This window comes from Coccinella septempunctata, chromosome 5 (assembly GCF_907165205.1).
Source record: "Coccinella septempunctata chromosome 5, icCocSept1.1, whole genome shotgun sequence".
NCBI classification, from domain to species: Eukaryota; Metazoa; Arthropoda; class Insecta; order Coleoptera; family Coccinellidae; genus Coccinella; species Coccinella septempunctata.
The window spans coordinates 30,737,439-30,749,834 of NC_058193.1; the positions used below are offsets into that span (position 1 = coordinate 30,737,439).

At 32.2% G+C, this 12,396-nt stretch overlaps 4 protein-coding genes across 9 annotated transcripts; 2 read left to right on the plus strand and 2 right to left on the minus strand.

The window, feature by feature from the left end:
- Positions 1-432: 432 nt before the first annotated feature.
- On the minus strand, positions 433-5,011 carry LOC123312823 (protein phosphatase PP2A 55 kDa regulatory subunit). 6 transcript variants are annotated; one of them, XM_044897326.1, is made up of 4 exons: positions 4,837-5,011; positions 3,416-3,768; positions 2,747-3,349; positions 433-2,569 (listed from the first exon to the last, which is right to left on the minus strand). In XM_044897326.1, the coding sequence occupies exons 1-4, from the start codon at positions 4,940-4,942 to the stop codon at positions 2,201-2,203; spliced, it is 1,431 nt and encodes a 476-aa protein (XP_044753261.1). In that variant the 5' UTR covers positions 4,943-5,011; the 3' UTR covers positions 433-2,200. The 6 variants fall into 6 exon arrangements, with proteins under 6 accessions (XP_044753261.1, XP_044753262.1, XP_044753266.1 ...); XM_044897327.1 differs by having other exon boundaries at positions 3,416-3,759; positions 4,837-5,010; XM_044897331.1 differs by having other exon boundaries at positions 3,416-3,759; positions 4,698-4,978.
- A 465-nt stretch (positions 5,012-5,476) lies between these two features.
- On the minus strand, positions 5,477-6,877 carry LOC123313546 (ubiquitin-like domain-containing CTD phosphatase 1). The gene is made up of 3 exons (XM_044898480.1): positions 6,616-6,877; positions 6,027-6,556; positions 5,477-5,826 (listed from the first exon to the last, which is right to left on the minus strand). The coding sequence occupies exons 1-3, from the start codon at positions 6,773-6,775 to the stop codon at positions 5,557-5,559; spliced, it is 960 nt and encodes a 319-aa protein (XP_044754415.1). The 5' UTR covers positions 6,776-6,877; the 3' UTR covers positions 5,477-5,556.
- Positions 6,878-7,270: 393 nt separating this feature from the next.
- LOC123313547 (leukocyte surface antigen CD53) lies at positions 7,271-9,770 on the plus strand. The gene is made up of 5 exons (XM_044898481.1): positions 7,271-7,455; positions 8,280-8,468; positions 8,523-8,693; positions 9,076-9,315; positions 9,470-9,770. The coding sequence occupies exons 1-5, from the start codon at positions 7,384-7,386 to the stop codon at positions 9,641-9,643; spliced, it is 846 nt and encodes a 281-aa protein (XP_044754416.1). The 5' UTR covers positions 7,271-7,383; the 3' UTR covers positions 9,644-9,770.
- A 281-nt stretch (positions 9,771-10,051) lies between these two features.
- Positions 10,052-12,331, plus strand: LOC123313544 (SET and MYND domain-containing protein 4-like). Its single transcript, XM_044898475.1, has 3 exons — positions 10,052-10,637; positions 10,691-11,646; positions 11,762-12,331. The coding sequence occupies exons 1-3, from the start codon at positions 10,245-10,247 to the stop codon at positions 12,099-12,101; spliced, it is 1,689 nt and encodes a 562-aa protein (XP_044754410.1). The 5' UTR covers positions 10,052-10,244; the 3' UTR covers positions 12,102-12,331.
- Positions 12,332-12,396: the final 65 nt, after the last annotated feature.

The following is a 12,396-nucleotide window of genomic DNA, read 5'->3' on the forward strand; positions in this document are numbered from 1 at the left end:
AGCTTTTATGTAAAATATAAAAAAATATTTCACTCTTGTTAAATGTTTTCATAAGATGCCTCATAATAATTGTAAAACCATATACATAAAAACACAATAATAAAATGTAAGAGAAAATGCTAACTAACATTTTCCACAAGGATCCTGATTAGAGTTCCGAAATATTGTCAAAAAAAAGGAGCAATATCAAGGGCGAAATATTATCCAGTTATTACAGAAACATGCAAATTAATATTCTTAGCCATCTCTAAGATAAAAAAAACTAATTTTTGGCTTCTATCAGTATTTTGCAAAAATTCACAGTAAGTACATTAAGTCAAACACATTTTCAAGTTATTCAATGTAAAATAAAAAAATTATATTCACAAAAAGATTTTCAGAATATTGAACCAAAAATAGGAAGTTTGCAATTTTGGTGCATTGAGTTTCAAATTAAGTTTAAAATTTATTACAACAAACTATACAGTTTGATTGATTTATATATTGTAGTTTAAACGAACATTTTCTGGGCAATTATTTATATTGAATGATAAGAATTAAGCAGTGCAACAGTAATAGCATAGAAATAATCTGAGACCTCCAACATAGGTTGACATAAATATCATATTTATATGGAAGGATCTGCAGTTTATTCTATAACTAATCCATTCAACAGAACAGTAAGAAACCAAAATTTATATTATCAATACCCGTTATACACTTCAATTTCAACTTAGTGGATATCATAGGATAGAAGCTATATCTGGGACTTGGGATTATGCATGTCACACTCTCAATTCATTCTATAATAGATCTTTAGTGATCTTATTGGTATGAACTTGTCAAAAATCATTACAAACCAAGAACAATCTTGTATTTCTATAGACAAATGGAATGAGCATTTCTTCATTTGAAGCCAGTTGAAAGAAACTATAAGAACTCAATAAACCGCATATTCCATGGAGATGTATTGTGTTTGATGAGAAAGCAAGCTTTGATGGTATAATTGATGCACCCAGTATTGTTATTTCTGAGACAGAATTTTACGTTGGTCAACTAAGTATATCATTTTATTTTTGAATCTTCTTTTATTTAAAAATAAGGTTTGTGAGTAAATAATTCCTTTAAAAGTAAAAAAAAGATGGAACATATTTGAAGGTACAAAGAATCATTGGTACTAGATGTTTATTGTGTTTTCCTCATATATCCTTATATGTTACATTTCACTGGGTTTTAAATTTAGTGAAAATAAAATACAGTCACAGTAAATCATCTGTACCATAACATTTCATCTGAAATACACTTTAAACAAGAATAGAAATAAAATGAATCAATAAAACTTAATATATATAATACAATCAATTCAATACATTCATCTCGGTATAAAATGACTCATCTCTGAGGTAATGCTTCACATATCGAGCCTGATAAGCGAAGACTAAACAGATCAAGAACGGAAAAAGCTGCAGCCCATCAAAAAAAATCCGATATGGCACAATGTAAATTAAAACATTATAAAATGTATTTTGCTGCTCACAGAGTGCACTATTTTTAACAATTTTAATTGAACCAACCAAACCAATGGAAGAGGAAATTTTCTGAATAAATAGCAATTCAGACCATAGGAATATGGCAATGTTAAAAACTACACACTCTGCCGTGAATGTTCAAAGATATCAGTGAGAAAGATATCAATCCTTTTCATTTTATACTTACTTATTCAGGAAAAAATTCCAATACATCAGCAAGATTTTAAGTAGAAATAATTGTATTTGTGATACACAAAAACATTTATTGCCATTCACGACATCCTTCCAACATCGAAGTTTATAATCATCATTGTATCTCTCAAAAAACTGAGCTCATTAGGTTAAATCGACCCATTAAATTTCACAGCTTTTCACTTTTCTGTGCTGAAACATCAACTAAAAGAAAACTTTTAGTGTAAAACCAATAAAAAAAACCTGCATCATTTTGCTTTCTGAATAATATATTTCAACACAGAAAAAGGACTAAAATCCTAATAAATTTATTAACTATTAATGAAGGTCAGATTTTACCATATCTCACCGTGATCTATGTGAATAAATGTATAAAATTTGAGGTTTGACATACACTGCACCACACCCGAAATGGTGTTTAACTGAAATTGAAACTGGCATTTTCTGGAGGTTCATGGGAAGCAAATGAAATGACTTTTGAGTGTACAGAATTAATTACGCTAAAACTTATCTTGAAACAAAAATAAATTATTAGTTGCCGCAACTGCGATGATGTTTTCTGATGGATGCCAAGCTGTATGTAATATTTTCTTATTGAAATCTAAACAATCTACACTTATTTCATCCTTTTTCCTTTTGCCTCCGGTGCACACTTTCCTCGGTTTGAGCAAAGTTCTCGGCTTTGCAATGTCCCTAGATGCTTCTAATGTTACCTCTCTCTTTGATGATTTCTCAAACATTCTAAAGAAATTATTATAGGAACCAGTCATTATTGCTGTATCATTTCCATTCCAGCAACATTCAAACTTGTCGAATATACAGTCATTTTCATATAGAGAACACAGTTTTGTTCGTAGGTATTCATGAACCTAAAACAAATATTTCAAAATTATGTTATAGATCATCCTCTTGAACACAAGTATATGCATTTTCTACTGATCTACCTCTATGATCAAATTAATTTTTGAATTAGTCATTTTATTCGTATTGTATAAAATGGGAATTAAAATTCATAATCAAATTTGATATAAGAAGGTTGTACTCACTGGGAAAGTTTCCACTGGTTTGGTGTCCATGTGCAAGTCCCACAATTTCACCGATAAATAGTCTCTAGAAATCATGTACCTGCCACTATTCGACAATTTGACGTCAGAAATGCTAGCAATAATTTCAGAAAAAAAACTCCGATTCGTGGGATCTTCAGGTTCTTCAAATAATTTGCTATGCCTATCACACAGAGCCGCGGACCTCATGTCGCACAACCGAATTGTTCCTTTACTGCTACTATAAACAAACAAATTACACTCTACGGGGTGAAATTCTGCAGCTGTTATAACCTCTGTAAGCTCTTCCATGTTTGTAGGTTTTATATCAACTATGTTAAAACTTTGATCTGTTATTTCCAAATGCCACAAATTGATCCGAAGGTCATCAGCAGATAGGTAAGTTTCTTGATCCGAATTTACTGAAATGGAGTTTATGTGGTAGGTATGTGCGTTGGCGAAGATCCTCCTTGGAGATGCTTCCACCATTAGCTCCATAGGTTTGATTATTGGTACACGTAATGAACTAACAGTGGTAGGATCAACCATGGAACCGTTCTCTAAGCGCGTGTTATAACCTTCCACTTTTTTATCTCTCTCAGATACCTAGAATCAAGAAAAATATTTGTTGGTATTATTTGAAGCATTCAACACTGAAATAAAAATACGTACCTTCCACAATTTGATCGTTTTGTCATTAGTTGACAAGAGAAAATGAGCTGGGTTTTTTCTTTTCAACCACCTTATTTTGTTTATCTTTTCTTCAATCTCTAAACTTTTCAAGTAATCAAATTCTGGTTCATGAGATTGGAAAGTTGAGTATACAGTGTAATCTCCTCGTTTGGGAAGAACAGCTTCATCTGATGCTTCACGTTGAAATATAACAACCCTCCCACCCTTGTCTCCTGTAGCCAAAAGTTCCCCATCGTGATTGAATTCTACGCAAGATATAATATCAGCTTCAGTTACATCGTCGTCAAGTGTACCCTTCACTTGAGAGAAGCACCACTGAACATCTGCATTACCTGTAAAGTTGGAAGATAATCTGTTTTGCCATATAGACTTCAGCTATTCAGAAAATGTGAAAGCTTTAGTGAAGTAAAATTCATAAATAGATATTATAAACTTAAAAATAATATTTTCGTGCAATAGATGAATCTCATTTTCTACCATTAGGTACATCAATTCCAAGATCAATTCAACCCTCTGCTATAAAACTACTTAAATAATTACATGCAATCAAAACACACAGACGAACATCGACACCTACACATGCTTGCCGAGTTCAACCTTTAAAGAACAATAAGTGTTATCAAATAAAACAGGATTTTAATAATTCAAAGTTAATAATTGTTAAAGGAATATCTTTTCAGGTGAAATAACATGGAATTACTCTGCCATCTTTAAATTCTATGGAACATCTATAAATGACATTTTTAACCTCCAAAATGATATGACAACCTGTTAATAAATTTTTAATTTGAAATGTCCCAAAAATGGCAAAAATACCTGAGAAAAAGTAAGGTATGCCAATATTAATATTAACAATAGCAACTATTAACAATGAGTTCCCTGTTTAGTAACTGTGCTAGTGTTATGAAAACATTCAATAAAATCTTTCAACGACTAGAAAACATTAAAAAAAGTAGAATTTCTTCCGCCATATAGATTAATCGACTATTCGCTGTACTGCAAAGGGCCATTGGTAAAAACAATGTAATATTATTATTTACATTAATAAATAATTTTGATCGAAACTACAACACGAAAAGCCTTTGAAATTGATTCTCACGTTTAAGATATTCATACATATGAACAGGTGAATCAGTCAGTTGTTTAATAAACAAAAATTAAACTTCATTCAAAAGCAAACAAGTGATGCAAAGTGATTTACTGATGAAATGAAGAACTCCACAAGACAATGAAAACGAATATTTAACAAACAACCATTTACCTTCCATTTTTACGAAAGAACAGTCAAGAAAAGTAAGAAGTAGCAGAATGTAGCAATTAAGATATTCACATAGCCCTCATTGGGGTCACGGCTCATAGATGTAACAGAAACAAACGACGGTATTTGATGCACAACTTACCGGCCATAACACGTTTCGCGGGCGGGCTTTTTGAACTTCGCGAACGTTTCGTCGATTCGTGAGTTAATTTATCAGTTACAATGGTATTATGGCGATACCACTTCATGAGCACAAACTTCGCGTATTCTTATAAATGGCGGATACCGCACGAGGATTCGGAATTTGCAACAAAACGATGTCACAGCTGATGGAAATGTAAACTACTTTATCGGCTAAGTTTTCTCTACTCGATGGCCTCTAAATAATATACATGTTTCATCTGTTAATTTATTGAAAATGAAAGGGTAGTTTTGAATGAATTGAAATTGCAACAATTCAACATTAATTTATCAGCCTTTTAAAATTTATAAATTTCAAATCTTTCATTTTGTTGTTTGAATCACAGAATATCTTCACAGAGGAACCATAAACAGAACTCTCCTAAGGATTACTCTCTATAATCTATGTACTCTCCTCTGCAAAAATTCAAAGATTACAGAGTTAACCAGGGACCAAAGATTATAGAGTTAGGTTAGGTTAGGTCTCTCTATAATCTTTGCCAGGGACAAGAGAAGATAACTTCTCTTATCTGACTCTTTCCAGTATTCATCACATCACCCAGTGAGAAATTAAGGGATTTACTAAAAAGAGAAATCAATGCTTCTTCAGAAAAAATTTATTTTGAATTGTAAGAACATAGTTCATGTTTTGGAGTATTAAAATTTGTTTAAAAAGTTATCATCAGCGTCTTCGTTTAGGATTGTATCTCTCCCAATGTCTATGATTCACTGATGAAAAATCATCACAATTTTCAGCTAAATCTTTCAAATATTTTGATAGCTTCAAAAGCTCTTGATCAGTTCCTCTGTTCAAATGAGCTTGCCGAAATGGACGTATTCTAAGCCCATTTTTAGGGTTCATTATGAAATTCCTTCTGATATCATCAAACATAATAGTATTCTTGGGAGAAAATTGGGGAAATTTTCCCCATATTACTCCTAGTGGTTTAACCTGAAAGTAAAGGGTTAAATGACGGCACAACTATTTGTTTAAATACAGGGTCTTGATAAATAATTGTAACATCACAGTTTGCTATGAATTACTCTGTGCTTATTTTTACTGAGGCAATTTGAGCTTTATATCATAGAATTTCAAAAGCACTGCCAACCAATGTAACAATGATTTATCCTAAATAATATTACTTCACCCACATCTAAAACACCATATTTTGGAATATGAACAGAGATCATAGCCAGGTAATCTAGGTAAAAGGCAACTTTATATGCGCCATGAGATGATACCCCCAATAATTTCATTTTTTCCTCAATCCATTTCATTCCAGTTGCAGACCAAATTACAATATCATAATCTTCATATGCAGATGTTAAGAATTCATGCAAATAGGGTCTCATTAACTCATTTCCAGTTTCAGCAGAAGATCTATGATCAAAAAGTGTGTAATCTATATCTAGTACAAGTAATTTTTTATCTGGACGGAGGTCATTTAGAATTTTGACTTCATAATCTTTTATCCTCTTTTCAATTTTTGCAAGATAAACTTCTTGATTTTCTATAGCTACTTCCTCCTCCTCTATATCAAGATCATTTATAACCTCTGGCATATCTTGAGGTTCCACATTTACTTTTTCAATTTCTTCCTCCAGAGAACCCATCATCATTATTTTGAAACCAGATTTCAATTTCAATGACGATAAGCAACAACAATCTTCTGGTGTTTTACCTGTGGATAAGTATTCTCAGTTTGCATGTAATAGTCACATTCAATTCGATAAGACCCACCTTTGAATTTCAAATTCAATAATTTTTGTCTTTCAGGCTTTACTTTTGTTTGTTTATAAATGGAATTTTTCAAGTCCAACACCGTTTCATTTGGACCATATTCTATTTCGATCTCGCGACCGCTCCATTTCACAAGTACTTTAGATTCAGCACCTTCCATATTTTTTTTTCATAAATTTATAGGCAGACAATTTGTATTTCTAATGAAATCTTCAATTGTTTATAACATCTATGATCTATGTTTATTCAGATGAACATAGAGTCTCTGCTGAAAAATAAATATTATTTACTCTATGGTTCATTCTCTTTGGTTCATAGACTTATTATGATTCTTCGTTTTATCAAGAAGGTCTTACAACCACATGCGTGGAGTCAGTTGAGTGATATTATTCATAATTTTCAATGATCATAAGAAATATTTTGTCGACGCAATTCTCCATTAATATATTTGGTGAAACATGAGATCAATTTTTTTTTCCTTTTATTATTATTACTATTACTATTTCTTTTTAAAAAAAGATCAAAAACGCAAATTCAAATTAATTCTGTTTGCTTATTTATAAAAAGCAAACTTTATATCTACGCAAACAATAGAAGAGAGATAAAAATGATACCTTATTTCGAGCATTTGTTATCAATTCACTATCATGATATGGATATTGAAATGATTTCACAAATGAATGTATGACACCAGATAAAGTGGCAAGAACAATTGGGAGCTTTAGAAGAAATCAATCATTCAGCTGAACATAGTGCAAAAAATCAAAAATGAGCGAAGAATTGGATGTGAATATGAGATGCGTGCAGTACATGCTGTTCGTATCCAATTTTCTTTTTGTGGTGAGTGAATCAAGAATCTACGACCGTGTAGATAGATTATTCTATCGATAACCCTGTGATTCATCAGAAAAAGATTGATTAACATATTTTACTTTGTTTTGTTTTCATAAAATTATGTAGTGAAAATTTCAAAATATTGTGAAAGTGACCTATGTTTTAGATGCGCATTTTTTTAATCTGAATGATGATGGGGTCCCGGAAATGGATAGTTTGGACCTCATCATGTAAGAAAAAATATAAAATTGTCTCTTGTAATTCAGAACATACTTTCCGTATTGGAAATGAAAAAATACAATTAAATGATGAATAGCCATCCACAGGCAGATATCTGTAAATAACTAGGAATAATTTAGTTCAAGCCAATGATCTCAGTTATATTTTAAGTCATTCGGGAATAGAAATTGAAAATGGCCTGATTGAAAACATATTAATGTATTTGCATCATTTTTTATTTATCTTATTACAAACATAAGCAGTCACTGTATTCAAATTTATATGGCAGCGCCAGAATGGTGTCAGTTCGAACTAGAGAGTTAGTGTCATATGTCATTAAATTTTAATTTTAGATAAGGATGGAGAGTCTTAAACTTAACATATTTTCTTAACTTAATCAGAATGCCAGGACGTTGATTATGTGAGAGCCAAAATGTTCTTTTGGTACTTCATTGCACTTAGAACCAGACTTACCAATGATTGGTAAAATACTTTTGAATTGGAGAATATGCATTCAGATTTTCCGCTAGTCTGTATATTTTTTAAAAGGATAATTTGAATAAACTTTCCCAAAAGTATTAAATTTCATATGTCATATGTATAACTTTCAGATGATCGCTCTTTTGCTAATATCTATTGGTACAATTATCAAGGCAATGTATGAAGACTTTGAATTTTTCCTGGAATCAGACTATTGCAGTCCATCTGATATTCTAATTTTTTGTGGTTTTGTCATTTTCTTTGTCGCCTTCTTTGGATGTTGGAGTGCGATGAGAGAAAGTACTCTACTGGTCAACATCGTAAGTTGAATTGCGATAGAAAAATCTTTCTCATTGAGACAAAAAAATTTTCAGTATGCCCTCTTTTTAATAATTATTCTATTCTTGGAAATAACTGCTGCAATATATGCAGTTACCATGAGAGTCGATCTCCGAAGTACAATTACCAGAAACATGAATGAAACTTTCCACCTTGTGGAAACTGATATAGCAGTCCGAAGTGCGTTTGATTTCACACAAAGCCAGGTGAGTGAAAAGTACAATGAGCTTTCAAAAAAATTCGTAAAGTTGGTATTGGAATTTGTTAGACCGATATTCTGTGCTCGAACATAGTGCTTAGCTTCTACCGTCGATTAAGTATACCAAAATACTTCAATCAACGTTCTATACTGTAAGATTTATTATTGCGCCGTTTTTATCGTTTTGAACTAGTCTCCAAATTCTATTATCACATTATGTATGGATCTCAAAAACGTCTGGGCTTCAAAAATAAGAACACATTTGAATCTTCCATAGCTAGAAGTTGAATTCATTTTCAATGTATGAATAATGTGATGGTGCAAGCTAAGCACAACGTTTAGGCACAATATCAGCACACATTCATAACTCGATAATCCCTTTTTTATAGCTGATGTGTTGTGGTGTACTAAGACCCTCTGACTGGCAATTGTTACCAAGTTATAAATTGGGAAATTTCCCCCAAAGCTGTTGTACTGGATACGACTTCTATGGAAACAACAATTTCTCTTGCCCATCCGGTCTTAATCACAAACTTTACATTACTCCTTGTTCAAAGCAGGTCACAGAATTGGTTTCACAAACCTCTTTCCTTCTCACAACTGGAGCATTATGTGTTGCATTTATTCAGGTAAAATGGTGAAATTATTAAAAATCTTCTTTAGAATTATCACGATTATCATTCGAACGCATCTAAGAATAAAAAAAATCTTCAGTTCTTCAGAAAGTTCGAAAAACTTTATGTCAAAATTGGAACTTTTGTCATTTTATTCATAATTTTTCAGATAATTGGAATAATATTCGCCCGATTGCTGTCTAATACCATCAGGAAGTTAAAGACGGAAAGGTTGGTTGAAGCTGAATTACGCAGACAACAGATATATTCGCAAATTATTCTTGGGGCAACTTTGAATGGGGATTGTGCCGAAGCTCACACAACTGCTGCGTCCGAGGCTTAATAACATCTCAAAGTAATATACATAAGTTTCAAATATGTGAATCCTAAAGATTGTAGAATTCTCGTGTAAATACACTTGAGTACGAAGTTATAGACGTAACCTTTTCAAATAAAGTTTTTATTTCTGCTATTGGAATTTTGTCTTCCAAAACAAATCTAAATTGCAATTAAGATTTATTACATATTTGAATTCGCAAATATTACTATGGAGTGTAGAGAGCCTCCATAGCGTTGATTGAATACTTCAATACACGTCCATAGTTTTTTCCAAAAAGGAAAGAGCTAATGTTCTTACACTGAACCCTCCATACACTGAACGTAAAGTTATCAGATGTTGAGTCGTATATGAATCTTTTTGAACGTCAATTATCTGTGTGCAGGGGAAGTACAGCAGCGCATAGAAAACACATATATCTGTGGCAAGTAGCAAGAGTTTTTTAAAGAGGTTAATTTTCGGTTTTTCCAAGAGTGGTTTTTCTTAATCCTAAAAGTTTACTGTTTGCAGGGGTTTACTGACTGCAACACTTTTTCCCTTTTTTTTGTTTTCACCTTTATTACAGCCTGATCTGGAAACAACTGTCCTGATCAGTTCTTATTTCACGATGAACAACGAGCAGAGATGTATGGAGAATGAAGATATATTTGAAAAATTAACTCGGGTTATCAGGTCTTCGGATAATGATCTAAATGGAGGAATAACTAAGCAGTTTTTGAACCTAAAGACCCTAACACAAGAAGTAGATTTTATATTGGAATTGCTCTCTAAGTATAATATTTCACTGCATTATATAAGAGATTCTAAAAATAACAAGAAATCTTCTGATTTAAGAATTAGTGGAAATAAGTTATTTTCAGTGAAAAAAGATGAGGATGCCCTAAAAATGTACACTTACAGCATTGCCTTTGCGGAAGACAAATCAGAATATTTAGGGTTAGCATATGCAAATAGATCGGCAGTATTGTTCAGATTAGGATTTTTCGAAGAATGTTTGAAAGTATTTAAAAACAAAATTGGTTTTTGATATTTTGTACCACTTTTTTTTTGTAGGATATTGAAAGAGCTCTAGAAAATAACTATCCAATTACGTTAAAGCAAAAAATCAATGAGAGGAAAGAGAAAGCTCTGTGTTTGAAGTCCAAACAAAAATCCTTGAAGTATTACCAGAACATACCTTCTATTGACGTTAATGAAAAGAATCCTCTTATAGAGTGTGCATCAAATTCTGTTGAACTGAGGAATGACCCAAAGCAGGGAAGATTTATAGTAGCAACAAAAGATATCCAAATAGGGGAAATAATTGCAGTAGAACATCCGACATTTACTGTTTTAACTGATGCTAGGTGGTGTCACTGTTATCACTGCTTAACTTTGTGTTATAATCTTTTACCTTGTAAAACTTGCACAAAAGCCCTTTTTTGTAGTTCAAACTGTCGAGTAAAGTCTAATTATTATCATAAATATGAATGTCCTGTTTTAGCTACAATAGAAAGTTTGGGTTATAATCAATGTCGGTTTCTACCATTACGTGTAGCCATTTCCATGAAAGAGCATTTTGCAACGTTGGAAGAATTAGAACTTGAAAAACTTGATAGTGTATACAAATCTGGGAGGTATAAAGAATTGCATCATCTAGTTACGAACCAGCAACATCGTACACCATCAGATATTTTTGAAAGAGTTACATGTACCGCTTTGTTCTTCAAATTACTCAAGGAGCATACTGATTTCTTTGAAAGTGATGATGATGCTAAACTTATTTTTGACTCTTTACTATTTCAACATCTTCAAACAATGGCCTGTAACTTTCATGATATAAATGAATTAAGTCTCAATTCAGATGGTATATATGAATCAACTCAGTTAGGGGCTGGTGCTTATAATTTTTTGAGCCTTTTCAACCACTCATGCAACCCCAATGTTTGTAGAACAAGTTATGGCACTACCGAAGTTGTTTCAGCAGTCAGAACTATCAGGAAAGGAGAACAGCTGTTCGACAACTATGGGTGAGTCAAAAATTCTTTCTTAAGTTAGATAGTTTTGATTTATGTTTCTCAGTAATTATTTTATTGGCTTTTTATTGATATGAACATCAGTTGATAGTATAGGTGGTATTTTCAGTTTTCATTATGGTATTCATCCCAAATCGATGCGGCAGGCTTCCCTTAAGAAACAATACCATTTTGACTGCAATTGTCAGGCGTGTAGCAATAACTGGGCCACAGTCCAAGATCTAAAACACAAAGATGAACCTTTCCATTTTGTGGAATATCATGAGAGTCTGGCAAATGCAGTTGTGGAGGTTGCTAAGAAAATTCGACCCTCTGTTATCAAAGCCTTACAAGAACTAGAAAAAAATATACCTTGCTTTGAGTTTTGTCAAGTGCAAGAAATATTGAAGCAATGTGATGGAATATTTGGAAATGTGAGAAGGTGCCTGAATTCGGATTCTTTCACTTGATTATACAGAAGTATTTTTTGTTTTTGAGTTATTTATGCTAATTTTTTACCTTATTATACATAAATTTATAGGTGCTATGTATAGAGATATATAGATGCTTGCTTATTTTGAGTGCTTGATAGTATTTCAATGTACTTATCATTGAGTATTCTAGTTAATACTCAATGGTACATGGTATACTTGCTGCTAGAACATTTGTAAGCATAAATAAAAAACTGCAATAAAAATGAGTCATAAAATTATTTGTACAGAATTCCATTCCGTCCTGATCCTTTTGTATATGAAGAGGCAAAAT

Coding starts and splice junctions, on each gene's coding strand:
- LOC123313547 (XM_044898481.1), top strand. CDS start 7,384: ATGAGCGAAGAATTGGATGTGAATATGAGATGCGTGCAGTACATGCTG. Junction 8,469..8,522: donor GTACTCTACTGGTCAACATC/GTAAGTTGAATT, acceptor AAAAATTTTCAG/TATGCCCTCTTTTTAATAAT. Junction 9,316..9,469: donor TATGTGTTGCATTTATTCAG/GTAAAATGGTGA, acceptor ATAATTTTTCAG/ATAATTGGAATAATATTCGC.
- LOC123312823 (XM_044897326.1), bottom strand. CDS start 4,942: ATGAAGTGGTATCGCCATAATACCATTGTAACTGATAAATTAACTCAC. Junction 3,769..4,836: donor CGCGAAACGTGTTATGGCCG/GTAAGTTGTGCA, acceptor CCAACTTTACAG/GTAATGCAGATGTTCAGTGG. Junction 2,570..2,746: donor AACCAGTGGAAACTTTCCCA/GTGAGTACAACC, acceptor TATTTGTTTTAG/GTTCATGAATACCTACGAAC.
- LOC123313546 (XM_044898480.1), bottom strand. CDS start 6,775: ATGGAAGGTGCTGAATCTAAAGTACTTGTGAAATGGAGCGGTCGCGAG. Junction 6,557..6,615: donor ATTGAATTTGAAATTCAAAG/GTGGGTCTTATC, acceptor ACTTATCCACAG/GTAAAACACCAGAAGATTGT. Junction 5,827..6,026: donor CAAAATATGGTGTTTTAGAT/GTGGGTGAAGTA, acceptor CTTTACTTTCAG/GTTAAACCACTAGGAGTAAT.
- LOC123313544 (XM_044898475.1), top strand. CDS start 10,245: ATGAACAACGAGCAGAGATGTATGGAGAATGAAGATATATTTGAAAAA. Junction 10,638..10,690: donor TTTTCGAAGAATGTTTGAAA/GTATTTAAAAAC, acceptor TTTTTTTTGTAG/GATATTGAAAGAGCTCTAGA. Junction 11,647..11,761: donor CAGCTGTTCGACAACTATGG/GTGAGTCAAAAA, acceptor TGGTATTTTCAG/TTTTCATTATGGTATTCATC.